Source organism: Primulina huaijiensis, chromosome 16 (genome assembly GCF_012295235.1).
Source record: "Primulina huaijiensis isolate GDHJ02 chromosome 16, ASM1229523v2, whole genome shotgun sequence".
NCBI lineage: Eukaryota > Viridiplantae > Streptophyta > Magnoliopsida > Lamiales > Gesneriaceae > Primulina > Primulina huaijiensis.
In genome coordinates, this window is record NC_133321.1 from 14,987,762 (window position 1) to 15,003,723 (window position 15,962).

At 33.4% G+C, this 15,962-nt stretch overlaps 2 protein-coding genes across 9 annotated transcripts; both read right to left on the reverse strand.

Moving 5' to 3' along the window:
* LOC140961414 (probable xyloglucan glycosyltransferase 12) lies at positions 1–3,829 on the reverse strand. Its single transcript, XM_073419915.1, has 5 exons — positions 2,594–3,829; positions 2,139–2,447; positions 1,405–1,695; positions 1,064–1,177; positions 1–963 (listed from the first exon to the last, which is right to left on the reverse strand). Exons 1-5 carry the CDS (start codon positions 3,347–3,349, stop codon positions 340–342), a joined length of 2,094 nt encoding a protein of 697 aa, XP_073276016.1. The 5' UTR covers positions 3,350–3,829; the 3' UTR covers positions 1–339.
* A 5,122-nt stretch (positions 3,830–8,951) lies between these two features.
* On the reverse strand, positions 8,952–12,225 carry LOC140961167 (uncharacterized). 8 transcript variants are annotated; one of them, XM_073419486.1, is made up of 6 exons: positions 12,029–12,225; positions 11,253–11,294; positions 10,966–11,088; positions 10,415–10,498; positions 9,874–10,109; positions 8,952–9,404 (listed from the first exon to the last, which is right to left on the reverse strand). In XM_073419486.1, exons 3-6 carry the CDS (start codon positions 11,058–11,060, stop codon positions 9,325–9,327), a joined length of 495 nt encoding a protein of 164 aa, XP_073275587.1. In that variant the 5' UTR covers positions 11,061–11,088; positions 11,253–11,294; positions 12,029–12,225; the 3' UTR covers positions 8,952–9,324. The 8 variants fall into 8 exon arrangements, 6 of the variants coding, with proteins under 6 accessions (XP_073275587.1, XP_073275586.1, XP_073275588.1 ...); XM_073419485.1 differs by having other exon boundaries at positions 8,952–9,437; XM_073419487.1 differs by lacking the exon at positions 10,415–10,498 and having other exon boundaries at positions 8,952–9,437; positions 12,029–12,220.
* Positions 12,226–15,962: the final 3,737 nt, after the last annotated feature.

Consider the following 15,962-nt stretch of genomic DNA (forward strand, 5'->3'; position numbering starts at 1 on the left):
GCTCAATCAATCTCTTATTTTCCCATCCGCAATGAAAGAACTCAGTGTTGTGATTTTCCAAGAAATTCTTCTTACAAAAGAATATTATATCACCCAAAAATAAATAAAAAAATCTAATAAAATAAATTTAACCCAACATTACAAAACAAGAAAAGGAAATCTTCCATGACGATGAACATCACCGTTCCCTTCTGGTTCGTTTGATTCCGAGACACATTGTACGGCGAACGCAATGCCATCAGCGGTCGCATTTTTGACTCACAGGTGATGCGTTCCGTAGGGGAAGTCTATGTGATTTACATGCTTGGTATGAATATGAAACCAGATGACTTTGCATAACTAGACTTGTTCGCCGATCAAATCTAGCCCAACGAGCAAGAACGATACACCTTGAAAGAGCAAGAAGTAAAAATGGATACCTTGAGCAGATAATAGACTTCTTGCTGAAGCTGTCAATAGAAGGAAAGCTAGAGCCAACTCCTTGGTATATATCCTATTATACTTCTTTTTACGCGAATCATTCTTCTTTTCTTTCCGTTTTTCCACTTGCATTTCTTCTAAATTTGGCTCCGATCTGCCTCGATGGGGTTTCGGTTCTTTTTCAGCCATGGATATGAGATCGCCCTCCGATGAACGGCCGGATTTCTTGGTGACAACCCACTCGTATGCGCTTCCAAGTTGAAAAAGACCAGAGATCATGGCGTTGAACTTGGTAACTGACATTGTGTTCTCGAATAGCAAGTAAGGTACAATGAAGGGGAACGACTTTGGTGCAGGTAGAATATTGAGAAACGACATGGCAGCTGGAATGTAACAAACAACCCAGGATGGAAGTGTTGCCTCTGGGATGAACATGGTCATCGGAAGAATGATGCAAAATAGAGTAAACGAGTAAAATGGGAGTATAAGTTTTCGTAGCAGGAAGAAAAGAAATATGATGTTCGCTTTTTTCCAAATGCTGATCTGCAAATAGAGACCAAATTTAGAAAGCAAACAAGATTAATTGCTATACGATGAGCAAAAAATTTAACTGTACAACACAGCACATAGTTTTAACACAAACCTTTGATTGAATGATGGCTGGCAAACAGAGACGGAACAACTGCATCGGCCCCGAGTGCCACCTATGTTGTTGCTTCCTGTATGCTTCGTAAGATTCTGGTAACTCACATTGGCACTGAAAAATTCAAATTGTATTAGCAAACTCACATAGAACAATGCAATTAAATCTAGTTTTAATTTTGACCAAGGTGCTTCAAAATGGCAATTTTCACCTATCATCTCCAAATAACACATTCCATTACACATTAACACCAAATTCAACACTCAAAAGCAAATTATGCAGAACCCCATAGCATATTGTTTCCATCGAAACGCAATATACGAGTGTAATATTTTAATTACCTCAACATCATTAAGGAAAATGAATTCCCAACCATGAAGATGGGCTCGGACAGCAATATCCATGCCCTCAACTGTGGTCCTCTCCAACCATCCCCCTGATTCTCCCAACGCCTTAATCCTCCACACACCCGCTGTCCCGTTGAACCCAAAAAAGTTTAGAAAGAGGCCGTTGACTTGCTGCTCCACTTCAAAATGAAAAGCTAAATTAATGAGCTGCAACCTTGTCAGCAGATTTTCTTCCTTGTTCACGAATGACCATCTCGCTTGAACCAATCCCAGTTCCTCGTTATCCTACAATTTGAAACCAAGGCACGTCTTTTGTTTCCTTATATATCAGAAAAAATTAAAACCTAACACATATGGCCACAACGCAAGTAGCAACTAATGGAGACGGCAGTCAGCTCTGAAGTCTTGGTCTCCCCATGGGCCCGCCCTGCCATGATCAGTTGCGGAACCAAAAAGTTGTTCGTGGGGGCAAAACAAAAACTTGAAAATTTTAAGGGTCGAAATTATATTTGGTTATCATATTTCAGAAGACACAGCCACTGCCATGAGCCATCCCTCTTGCTTGATGCATTAACAATAATGAAAATAAAAGACACGGTAATGAACTTACGAAGTGCAACACGTTCTATGAATGGAAACTATGGAAATTTAAGATAACAGATTTAATATATTCCAGTTCAAGTACTCATTCCAAAGTGATGACTCAAACTTAGAGATGAATTGAGTACCTTAAAATGACGCACAGTTTTTTGAAGAAAATCCGGAGTAGGCTGAAAGTCGGCGTCGAAAATAGCAACAAATTCATAATCTTTAACATAGCTACAACCCATGGCAGACTTCAGATTGCCAGCTTTGTATCCATCCCTAATAACCCTGTGCCTGTATATAATATTGGCACCATTCTGCTGCCATTTATGAACCTCGTCTTTAATCAACATCTGGGTCGTTGGATCATCCGAATCATCCAAAATTTGAATCAATAATCTCCCTTTGGGCCAGTCCAAATTACACACAGCAGCGATAGATTGTTGGTATACCTGTCACAAGTCAAGAACTAACAAGATTTACTCTTTTAAACTAATCGGGAAACCAGAATAGAACAGTACATTGCTCTGTTTGGACCATTATTAGCAAGTTTAGATTCAAATTATTGAGAAACAAGAAATGTATTTGAGAGTGGTACCTCTTTTTCATTGCACATTGGGATCTGAACTAAGACCATGGGAAAGTAACCACCTCCATGTCCCGACTCAAGATCTACAAGGTCTTGTTTGGCAATTGGTTTGAGATCCTTTAATTTGATCCAGAAACAACCCAAACAAAGTATTAGCCTATCCACGCTTTGGATAAGGAAGAGCAATATACAGATATTGATCAAGAACTGGAGCGGTGGAGCAAGATACTCAACCCTGATCAAAACCCAACCCGTGTAAAATGAATCAAACACACCCTTTACTGTTAGAGGATCAGCTAAAGTGTACAGATACTGCAATTGAATATCTGGAGCCCCAAAATGCCACCCTTTGAAATATGCAGACATTTCAAAACCAAGCATGATTAAAGATAGACCAAGGAATACTTTGATGAAAATATAGAATCTGGATTTGACGGCGGGGTTCTCGGCGTCCGAGGTGTCGGTGGAGTCCGTCGTTCCCGCAGAGACGCGCCGACGGATGATGGAGACGAGGGAGAAGAATGCGGCGGCAATCGATGCGAGGCATCCGGCGGCTTTGTGGGCCTTTAGAAGAAGAACCCAAGTGAGCTGCTTGGCGTTCTTGTTGCGGCCGCCCTTTGAAACAGGGCCGTTGGGGTACATGAAATCTTCTTCTGAGGGGGATTCTAGCTCCACCATTGACCAATTGTTTGGATGCTCCATTTTTACTACCACAGGGGTGCCCTTGTGAGTTTCCTTTTCCCACCAATACAAAGATGGTGCCATTGTACCACAATGGTTTGGTTTGATTTTCTTGAAATGTGTCAAAAGTGTATATATAATCAGGATCTTTTACACTTATTTACGTGATGGCTTTAATCCCAGATGGGAAGTTTCAAAAAATGCCCCCCAAAGTTAAATTTTGAATGGTTTTCATGAAATGGCATCGAATGCTGGTGAAACACCAAAACGTTGAAGCTAAATGGAGCCCTTTTTTCTTGGGTATTTGACCAAGCAATACCAGAATACAAAGGGAAAAGCCCACAAAAATGCTACAAAAACTTCATTTCAAATGACACCAAGATTCAGAGCATAGAAGGCGAAGAGAAAGATCGATGGACTCGTGTGAAGAAAGAAGAAGCTTATGCGTCTGAAACTTAGGCAGACACTCGTATGGAGATTACAAGGGAACTGAAATCCCACAGCGGAAGCAAAAATTACTACAATTTATTAAACTATCTTTCCTATTTTTTGAGGTGAAAAATATCAAATGGGGAGAATAAGAACATTACAAAAAGTCCTTATGCTTCATTTACAGCTTGCAAGATAAAGAACTGAAAAGGACATGATGTGGGGGCAGGGTGTTGTTCGACTGGAACACTGTACAATAATGGCAGAAGCATACCAATCTACAGATATTACGTTTCACAGCGGTGAAAAAAAATCGAAAATTGGAACTCAAAGGGTAATAGCTCAACACGTATTTGATTTGGATTTAAAATTTTATTTTATTTTTAATGAAAACTAATCATGAACACAGAAAATAGGACACAAGCACGTTGTGTGTCAAAATCACCACCAGCCCACCTTTCGGTTTCCACAAAAAAACAAGAGAAGAAAATCGATTTACCAAGAAAATCTTGATTTTAAATTTACACCTGCGAGAAACAAGAAAATACGAAAGAAACCAATATTAGTCGAATTATTTGAATAATTCCCTCACGTTTGGAAACGACAAGGTATGAATAAATCGTGTGAAATACAGAAAGACCTTATGTTTTTTTTTAAAAAAAAAACAGAAAAAATATATAAAAATTCCGACAAGAAGAAGTGGGAAATTGGCTTTTTGTAGTACAATAATCTTCCCAGTTACAGCTGCATTTTGAATTGAGTATGGCAGATATTCATCGCTCAAATTTGAAAATAATAACAGTAATCGCAAAGAAATTCGAATTTTTTTTTTAATAGAAAAAGGCCGATTTAATATTTCTTAATCGTCATAACAAAAAATGGGCGAAGGGTACGCATAATTGACTGAAATTTCGAAGCGCAATCAATCAAATAATTAATAGGGGAAGATGGAAACTTCAATTTCCTTTGCCATTGCAAATTAACTCATTGCGCGTATGAATGGCAGCATCTATTCATCAATATATAATAAATTTAGTGAAAATTGAATGAGCATAAATCGCAAATTAAATGGTGGCATTCACTAACCTTTGACCCCTGGAGAAAATGATGATTTTCCAATTTTCTTCGGAGTTTTTAATTGGTGCATGTGAGGATCATGCAAAACCTAGCTGCTTGATCTGCATGCAGAAGAGGGAAACCAAAAATTGCTGGAAAAAATGTTTTTATTTTATCTCATTGGATAATAATAATAATAATAATAATATGTGTATATACATACACAAAAAATTCGATAGATCATTTTACTGGTCAATTTTCTGAGCCGGTCTTACCGAACTGATTTTTAATGTCAAAAATATTTTACTGGTAATTTTATCTTTAATGTCAAAAATATTTTTTTACTTCAGGATGAATCGAGCCAACTGATTTACTGAAATGATATCTATGATTATATTTTATATTAAAATTTAATATACATTCATCGCAAATTTAGGGGTATTAGTGTTTATTAAAAAAAATTCCATCATGTTTTTCTATGATTTTGCATTAAATTTTATTTGAAGAATTCATAAAATTCATTGGCTAAGTATATGAGCGTTTGGCCAGTGATCAGTAGTTCGTTTCCTCATATAAACACTTTTTCGGATGATCATGTCGATAAGAATTTTTTAGTGCGGTTTACTGGTTGTAAACTATTAAGATAGCCTGAAAATTTACTCAGTGCATAATAAAAAATAACGTTTGTTGATTCTCAAGTCAGGAAACAATTCAAAGACCAAGTCTCCCATTTGGTAAAAAAAAGGTGGAGGCGTTAATTGCAAATAAACTTAGAATTTTGGGTGGTTGGCTAATCATGTGTTTACTTTGAGTAAATATTGACATAATTTCCGCTAAACCAAATATAATGTGAAAACCAAAACTCATCACTTCCAAGCTATGTATTAAATATAATAGTAATATTATAAGTACAACCAAATTTATACAATAATTTTTATAAAATAAAAAATTCAATATAAAAATCACATATATCAAAATTTCACGATAAATTCAATACCAAAATTCATGATATAATAGCAAAATCTCACAATATAGCTGTTGTAAATATTGTTGTACGATATATTTGTTGTACTTTTTACCATTATATTCTAAATATTATCCTTGGTGTGAACTTATGGTGCGAAATTGGGTTTAAATAAGGAGTAGGTCTCTTGTGAGACGGTCTCACGAATCTTTATCTGTGAGACGTGCCAACCCTATCGATATTCACAATCACAATAAAAAAGTAACACTCTTAGCATAAAAAGTAATACTTTTTCATGGATGACCCAAATAAGAGATCTGTCTCACAAAATATGAACTGTGAGACCGTCTCACACAAGTTTTTGTCAATAAAAAAAATTCATTGATTTAGACTTAATTTATTATTATAACAAGTTTTAGAAACTGACATCAACACATCCCTACCCATGGCATCGACATAATTAATTAATAAGAAAATTTATCCTTAACTTGTTGAGTCAAAATCAGTGGGAGAGTGTTACACTGGATTCACTTGACAGAAATAATATTTTTATTTGCAATAAAAATAAAATATTATTATTTGCATAAAAAATTAAGAGTATTTTTTATTATTTATATATATGAGACGAGTTGAATCTATCTAAAAATAATAATTTTTCGCAAGTTTGACCAGGTAAAAAATTTATTCTCATAAAATTAACTTTTTAGATGATCTCATATATGTTTTTTTATGAAAAATTAAACACTCTTCACCTAGAAAAAGTAATGTATATTTTTTTTTACGTAAAAAACAATATTTTTTCATGAGTTCGATCGGATAGTAAATTTATCTCATAAAATTAATATTTAAAATTGTCTGATATTAATTTTTATGAAAAATTAAACACTTTTCACCTATAAAAAGTAATGTATATTAATAACTTTTTAAGATAGATACATACATACATACATACTTATTGTAACAATCCTAAAAATTTGGTGAAAAACGACAAATTTAATATTTTTAATTAGAAACAAAAATGCTCTCATTTAATAAACCGAACATTTTAAAGAAAAGAAAACGTTTAATTTTAAAAAATATGACAAACCCCGTACAGCTTGCAACTCACATCGTGCTGTCTGCTTTCAATGGTTGGTTTTGAAAGGCTGTGAAATGTCGAAAACAGCCTCGCTGCCTTTTTGAACCACCGACAGTATATACTCGAGGATGATCCCAATAAAATGTGATGTCTATCTTAATGTGTGTATATATATATATATATATATAGAAATTAAGTAACAAATTTTGACAAGGCATATATATATATATATATGTTATATATCACACACACACACATATGTTATACATAGAAAACCTAACAAAACATGTAATATATTTTTGGATTCAACTTTTGACGAGCATTGCATGATTGAACGTTTGTCATTTTATTAAAAATTATAGCTGGTGTAACAATATAATTATAATATTTTAAATCGTACAATAATTTAAACGTCACTCTTCAATTTCTCTCCTAAAATATACAATTATTGCACAAAAAAACATACATTTATGGATAATGATTTTTAGAATATTTTCAGTGAAAAATAATAACTTTGTAATTATTAAATAAAAATATGACTGATATTAATATTAACATCCGAGGTCATCAACCCGAATCCTCTACTATGCACAGTAGAACCGTTGGATCAAGTGGATTCCAACACGAAGTCCATAGATCCAACAATGGTGTCGTGCACAACACGTGATCCGTTGCACATGGTCATCGAGTTTAATAAATGATACTACATATGTCCAAAATAAAAATAAAAATAATCAGTAAATATATTTGTGATTTATAATATATAATAAATTGTAAAACAAAATAGGATTAAATTAGATGGGAGACTCTTCATTATAAATCTGTACAATTAAATCAACACGTTTCAGTACATGAATAATTAGCTGTTAAAAGGAGAAAGTCCGAATAGTCGTTCTACAATTATATTCAACTCCGTGTTTCACAATAGTTATCGTTGAATTGTCCCAGCTCTTATAATGATTATTATATCAAAATAATTGGTATCGAAAAATCGGACTTGGGTCGTTTTGTCTTTAACAACATTTTAAGAATGTTATTATTTAGTATTTTATCAGGCGTAGGTCTCTTGTGAGACGATATCACGAATATTTATCTGTGAGACGAGTCAATCCTACCGATATTCACAATAGAAGTAATACTCTTAGCATAAAAAGTAATACTTTTTCATGGATGACCCAAAAGAGATCCGACTCACAAAATACGACCCGTAAGACCGTCTCATACAAGTTTTTGTCTTTTATCATACATATTGCGTATCGAATTTTGCATAGTCTTCTTATGATGAATACAACACATTCTTTGGCAGTTTGAATTTGTATCACAAAAATCGATTACATTTAAAAATAAGTGTTGCTGTAGGTTTTCATTGCTTAGCGTATTTTGGAATAAAAAATCTTAATTTTCACATACTGATTTTTGGTATAAAAAAAAACATAAAACGACCCAGATGACCAAATTAAATATCAGTCACACACTTCACCAAAAAAAAATTGATGATGGTTAATTAGTATGTAAATTGAGGTCATCATACCATTAAACACTTGATGACTATGGAATACATAAACGAAATAAAACAAAATAATATGGGAAAAATAAAGAATATGCTAATTGCTAGCTATTTGTCCATATTATTTTTGATTCATAATGTGGTAGGAAGGAACCACATAAAGACATTGGTCTTTCATGATCATTCAAAATCTTCACCACCTCTCTAGAGATGGAGGGATCGATCAACAAGACATTTAGTCTTTTGTTGCAATATTGCGACTTGATGGATGCTATCCATATGAGCAGTATCCATATCCACTCAGCACATGACACATGTGTTGATTGATCACTCATCCATACATCATAGTTGAATATGTGACCATAGTTTATCCATTGAGTACTTGTATCATTTGCTGAATGGGTCACTCATACAAGCTCATCATTCGACTCGAACCAGTCACGTGCACTATTAGCTGTCCATGGATCCAGTATTGGAATGATAAAGATCGTTGGTCCCGTATCACAATTCCACCGTGAAGAGAGAATGGACGGCAGGAGTGAACAATTTTTCTTAATTCTAAATATATTTTAAGTAGTTTTTAAATAAAATATATATATTATGTTTTTAAAGGTATGAACACTCACACGCAAATAATAGCACATGGACACAAACAACTTGCAAGGATATATACAATCAACTAATTTAGTATCATGTGCAGTCTTATGCTATATTCTAATATCCCAACTATTCCAGTTATGAATGTGTATTTTCTCTTTTATACATGGTTGGTTGCATGCTTGAGTACAAGCATCACAACCTTCAGTTGTCCTAGCAAAACTCAACCTCGAAAACTGGAGCCTGATTCTTGACGACACTCAACAATACCACCAACCCAGAAAAGATGAGACAGATTCGCGTCCTCGTATTGCAATTAACTGAGGAGAAATGAAAATTTTGCACCATCACATATACGTTGAGGTGATCAAGCCAACGGTTTCACGAGACTTGGGAATAGAGAGCAGCAACTTCTTTCAAGCTTCTTATTATTGCCCATTATTCTTTCTTTGTGTCTTGATAGCCTCGTATGACACCATAACTTCCTTGAATTTTGTTTCAGCAAACTCTGGATGAAGCACGGGTCGAGCAGATTGAGCAACTAAGCAATCAGATGAAAGAAAGTTCAAAATAATACGCGGTTGGTAGGCAAAGTAACCACTCTTCACAAGCGACTATGATTAAATCAGGGTTGAATTTAAGGATGGCTTGTTTAATGCAAATTTATATTCTGCCAACAATTTAGAAAATAAATCACAAGCAATTCCATTTAAGGAAAACAATATCAGCAGTAAACTCCATGTGAGAATATTGGTAGATCAAAGTCATTTGGAAAGAAACCACCGAAATGGATAAGCACAAAAATTTCAACAACAGCACACACACACATTCTCTGCTATACTAAGTGAAAATAAGAATGATACTACATACAATGGATTTGATAAAACTACTGTAGACTACTTCAGTGAAAGTAAAAACATAAAAATTCTACATGAAATTGATTTGAAAAATCTATTTTCTGAAATTCAAAAGATTACCTGTCAAGGCCAAGTACCGAGTAGTGATGTGATAATGGAGCTCTTTCTGTGGCTCGAGGAGTCTCCCTAAAATTACTACCATGATCTCTAAACGATTTATCCGTATTCCAGTACCAATCGCTTCTCTGAGAGTGTTGATGATATGCACCTTGGCCATTTTCTTGCCAGTTCTAGTAACTCTTCTTGAACTTATTTCTCTCTCTGTTAAATACACTCTGCATGCGCCGAATTCTCTCCTAAAAGAAGCACATGGAATTGATGAACAAGATAAAACAAATTTGAATTACATAAAATTTTCAGCACAAATGTACACGCGGAGAACACTAAGATTTCAGAAACCTTGTCTTTTTAATAACATATTAGTTTACTTCTTTGATTTCTGGAGGAACCAGCTTAATTGTTCAATAAGCAAACAAATTATACTCCTATTCTCTGTTTTTATTTCGTTAAAAAAAATAATTGAAACCAGAAAAAACAAATGTAAAAAGAATTTAAAGATCTGAGCGTTGCCTAAATTGATAAGAGAAAGACAAGTGAAAACCTATAAAAAAAATTGATTCTCCTCCCAGCCAATCTTTCTGCAGTTTGAAATTTTAACATCATTTCAGTACAATTTTGGAAAGCCCTGTTGTACAAAAGAATTAGCATCGATCTTCATTTTTGGCTAAAGATTCGTCTAGGTTAGAAGAGAACTTTATGTCCATCTTTGAATTTTCAGAAAATAAATAAGCGCACACCAAACTACAAGATAAAGAATATTCAAGAAAGACATATAAGGACAGTCCTGAAGCAGATAACATCTTGCAGCTTCAGCTGCACTAGTTTCTCTTATACTTATTTTTTATATGTAAAGTATGATCAAATAGCTGCATAGAAGATGATAATATCTTGCAGCATCAGCTGCACTAGTTTCTATGCTACTTGTTATTAATATTTAAAATAGGAACAAGTAGCAGCATATATCTCTTGGAATAGGAATACTCCAGTATATTAAACTTTTGGAGTAGTAACTGCAGAAAACAAAGAGACAATAGACGTACAAGTTGATTGTTTTCTTAGAAAAAACAAGATCAGCCAGAAAAAACTCCTCACCACTCTCTCAAGTTCTTCTTCATATTCTTCTTGCACGCGACGATTATATCTTTTCCATGACTCCTCCTGAAAAGAACTTCGAAAAGAGCGACCATCTCTCCATGATGATTGAGATCTGCTCAACTTTTTGCAGTTCAATGACATTCAAGGTTAGCAAATGGAAATAAAGCAAGTTAGGATGCAAATGTCATAACATATAAGATCTAGCCTTGCAGATGATGGTACATTGCTAAAAATTATTTGTAAATCTAAAATGTCCAGTGACGAACTGATGAAACAAATGACACCTGGGACTATACCCAATCAGCGGTTCTACGCAATTGGGTTACCTGTGACATCAATGACAAATTACAACATTCCAAAATGATCAAGTGGCTTGCAAGAGGAACACAAATGTTCATACCCCACATCTTTTCACCCATATTCTATATCATAGTTATCAGAGGTGCAAGGTGCATAAATGCAAGGAGGTCTAGTAGAGCTTAGGCACGAGGCGAACAAATGCATGGTATTTTAGAAAATCTAAATACCTGAATGGAATTTCATTTATACAATTCAATGTGTATTTTATTACTTATTAGACAATAACAGAACAAATAGCATCATTCAACAAAAAACTTCATAATTGGGCTTCACCTCTTCATGAAACCAGATTAAAGGTTTCAAAACTTTTCCTTTTCCTAAAGCTAGTATTTTTCAGTCTTAAGAAATGTACTTTTAGTTCACGAATTATATAACTCTGGTCAAGATAGAAAACTCACAAGTCACACCCTAATATTACTAAAGAAAATACAAATATTTACCACATTCTCAGACTTCCCCCTTTTACCTTGTTCATTCTTGTTTATAAGGAAAATTTCACAAAGCTTAACCGACGAAATGACAATCACACGTATTCTCAAAGAAATCCTTAAACCCGAGCTGATAGATTTCCGACACTTGGAAAATTCCGCATCAATTTCTCAACTAAAGAAAATGGATTCACAACGCAGAAGAATAATTCTACCATTCGCAGCTATAATGCATGAACTGACACGAACTTAATAAAACGCGAAAAACTTACGGTGAAGGTGGTGGCAGCAGCTCCTATTAACCCAAAAATCAGAATCCCCCATAGCTTCATGTCCTCCTCTTTTTCCCTACGAGGCGGCCATGGATTATCACTCTTCCGTTCATCGGATTCCTCGTTGCTCATCCTTCAAATTGAGTCTTGTTCCAGAACGGAAATTTGATCGATTGATTATGAATATTCCACTTTAAACAGTCTTGTTCTACTTTTATATATATTGGTTTAGTTTAAAGTTTATGATAATGTTTTAATGATTATTTATAGGAAAAAACTTGTGTGAGACGGTTTTACGAGTCGTATTTTGTGTGACGTATTTCTTATTTTGGTCATCCATGAAAAAATATTACTTTTTAGGCTAAGAGTATTATTTTTTATTATGAATATCGGTAAAGTTGACTCGTGTTACAGATAAAGATTCGTGAGATCCTCTCATAAGATACCTGCCCTTATTTATATTTCATATTCTTATGTTTGAGTTGTATATTTTCCTAGGCCTATGCTAATTATTTGTAGTGTCGATTTTCACTTTTTTTTACGAATGTCCTGTTAAACAAAATAATCATGTATTTTTTTATTCAAAAATATTTTAAATATTTCATTCATCACAAAAATAAATCGATTTTATGAGATTAATATTCTATTTGAATCACTCATACCAAATTATTACTTTTTATTTTAAACATAGATAAAGAATAAAAATATGTATAATTATCTCATAAAATATCTAATCTACATTAAAACAACTTGACGTGATCAAATGCTCATTAAATCATCTTTTTTTATTTATCATTTATCTTTCACTTCAAATAATATCATAATATATAAATATATAATATATAAAAGTAGAAAGATGCAAATAATCTCATCATCGAATTTCTCGATAATAACAAAACAATATGATCACTTATTTTAAAACAATTTTTTAAAAAAATTTAAAATTAAATCTGACAGCATGTTTTGGGCCCACATATATTTTATGGATGAAATTTTATTCCAAATATGTAACTATTATGTAATACTAGGTGTTCGAACCTCAATATTTGAGGTGTTTACCTAGATTTGTTGCGCAATATATGATGTTTTTTTTTTTTGTTGCATATTGACTGACATACTGTAATTTAAAAAAAAAATGTTGCTCGACTAAAGTATGGTTACAGAATAGGAATAAAGTGTAGATATTATAACAATATGATAATTTGTATATATGCAATGGTTTTTTTGTGAGTGGCACGTACTTAAAAAACATAAAAAGTTTAGTTATTATTGTAGTATTATGCGTTGGTTTCATTCTTGATCTTCAGTTGTTGCATTGGACCTGCAAAAAAAAAAACCCGATAATAAAGTTAGTTAATTTGTAGCATTTTGGTTGAGATCCAATTATAAAAAGTTAAATAAATGCGAACGATATTGTTTAAAAACTTTAAGTAATCGCCCTAAAACTAATATATGAACGACAAAGAGGGGGAAAAACGCAAGCCACTGATAGCAAGCAAAAACCAAAAAAGAAAACACCGATTCCCTTGTATTGTGTCCGTGTCATTGGGAAGCTAATCTCGAAGCAAACTCATTGACAAAGTCGGTTTATTGTAGGAGAAAGCCAACAACATATTTAGCTCAGTTATTTTTTTAATCACTCACCAACAGAAAAGAGAGCAATAAGTCAAAAACATAAATGTTAAAACCCATAAACAAAACAGAGGAGAGTATATAAGCATAAAATCTCGAATAGATACAACAATCAAGGCAAAATTTTTAAAGCATAGCGTACTGCACGTAAGGGAAGTAATACTAGCAAGCCACCAAACCAAAACATATACAAAAGAAGCTCATTTTAAGAACAAGATAACAGCAGCACCAGCTCACCTATTTCTGGCTTTTTCTTTCAGGAAAAGCGCCAGTCGGTGCTTCGGAGGCCTAAAATTAAAAAAAATTAGTAGCACAGAAAAAGACATATAAACACAGTAGCTCTACTTTGCACGAAGCTAAGATTAAAAAAAAACAAGGGGAAGAACGCGTCGAATAGGGAATGAACCGCAAGTAAAAAAACATATTCAAGCAAATCAAAAGAAAGCACATACCCAAATATCGTTTTGCGAAGCGCAGAAGAACAAACGGGAGTGAATAAACAGAATGGAGACCGTTGTTTTAAAACCCTAGCCATAAAAAACCGTGATTAGAGCAGAAGAAGGCATGTAAGCACAAACACTCGAGTTTACAGAACGCTAAGACATAAAAAATCGAAAGAGACAACGCATTCGGCAGGGGGAAACCACGAGCGAAAACCCCGAATCAAGCAAAGCCAAGGGAAATACGGACCGANAACAAAAAACAAAAGTGTAATATTAATATCATATAAAGGTAAAATTGAAAGAAAAATTTGGTGTCCTCTCTAGGTAGTTATTATCATGTCCTCACACTTAATATAATAGTATAGATAATAATAGTTGGAATATGAATTTTCTACATAAAATATTGAATTTGTGCTATTTTTTAAATAAGAGATGTGTCCAAGTTTTAAAAAAATTAAACAAATTTATATTTAAATTTAAAAATAAAAAAGAGCACACATTCAATAATTTCATAATCATTAATCATTATTATTCAAAATTATCTAATACTAGTAACCCTCAACGTGACACGTTGTATAAATATAAACTATCCTGAAAAATTAGAGATTACATTAAATTAAGAATTTTAAAAAGTAATTTTGTAGTTTGTCAAATTAACTAATTAAAGAAGATGAGTATTGTTATTTTTAAAATTTATTTTATTTACTAATTTTTTAATTGTTTTAGAGTGCATGGGGTTCATAACTGAAGGCATTATTTATTAACTAGGTGTTCGAACCTCAATATTTGAGGTGTTTACCCAGATTTGTTGCGCAATATATGATGTTTTTTTTTGTTGCATATTGACTGACATACTGTAATTTAAAAAAAAAATGTTGCTCGACTAAAGTATGGTTACAGAATAGGAATAAAGTGTAGATATTATAACAATATGATAATTTGTATATATGCAATGGTTTTTTTGTGAGTGGCACGTACTTAAAAAACATAAAAAGTTTAGTTATTATTGTAGTATTATGCGTTGGTTTCATTCTTGATCTTCAGTTGTTGCATTGGACCTGCAAAAAAAAAAACCCGATAATAAAGTTAGTTAATTTGTAGCATTTTGGTTGAGATCCAATTATAAAAAGTTAAATAAATGCGAACGATATTGTTTAAAAACTTTAAGTAATCGCCCTAAAACTAATATATGAACGACAAAGAGGGGGAAAAACGCAAGCCACTGATAGCAAGCAAAAACCAAAAAAGAAAACACCGATTCCCTTGTATTGTGTCCGTGTCATTGGGAAGCTAATCTCGAAGCAAACTCATGGACAAAGTCGGTTTATTGTAGGAGAAAGCCAACAACATATTTAGCTCAGTTATTTTTTTAATCACTCACCAACAGAAAAGAGAGCAATAAGTCAAAAACATAAATGTTAAAACCCATAAACAAAACAGAGGAGAGTATATAAGCATAAAATCTCGAATAGATACAACAATCAAGGCAAAATTTTTAAAGCATAGCGTACTGCACGTAAGGGAAGTAATACTAGCAAGCCACCAAACCAAAACATATACAAAAGAAGCTCATTTTAAGAACAAGATAACAGCAGCACCAGCTCACCTATTTCTGGCTTTTTCTTTCAGGAAAAGCGCCAGTCGGTGCTTCGGAGGCCTAAAATTAAAAAAAATTAGTAGCACAGAAAAAGACATATAAACACAGTAGCTCTACTTTGCACGAAGCTAAGATTAAAAAAAAACAAGGGGAAGAACGCGTCGAATAGGGAATGAACCGCAAGTAAAAAAACATATTCAAGCAAATCAAAAGAAAGCACATACCCAAATATCGTTTTGCGAAGCGCAGAAGAACAAACGGG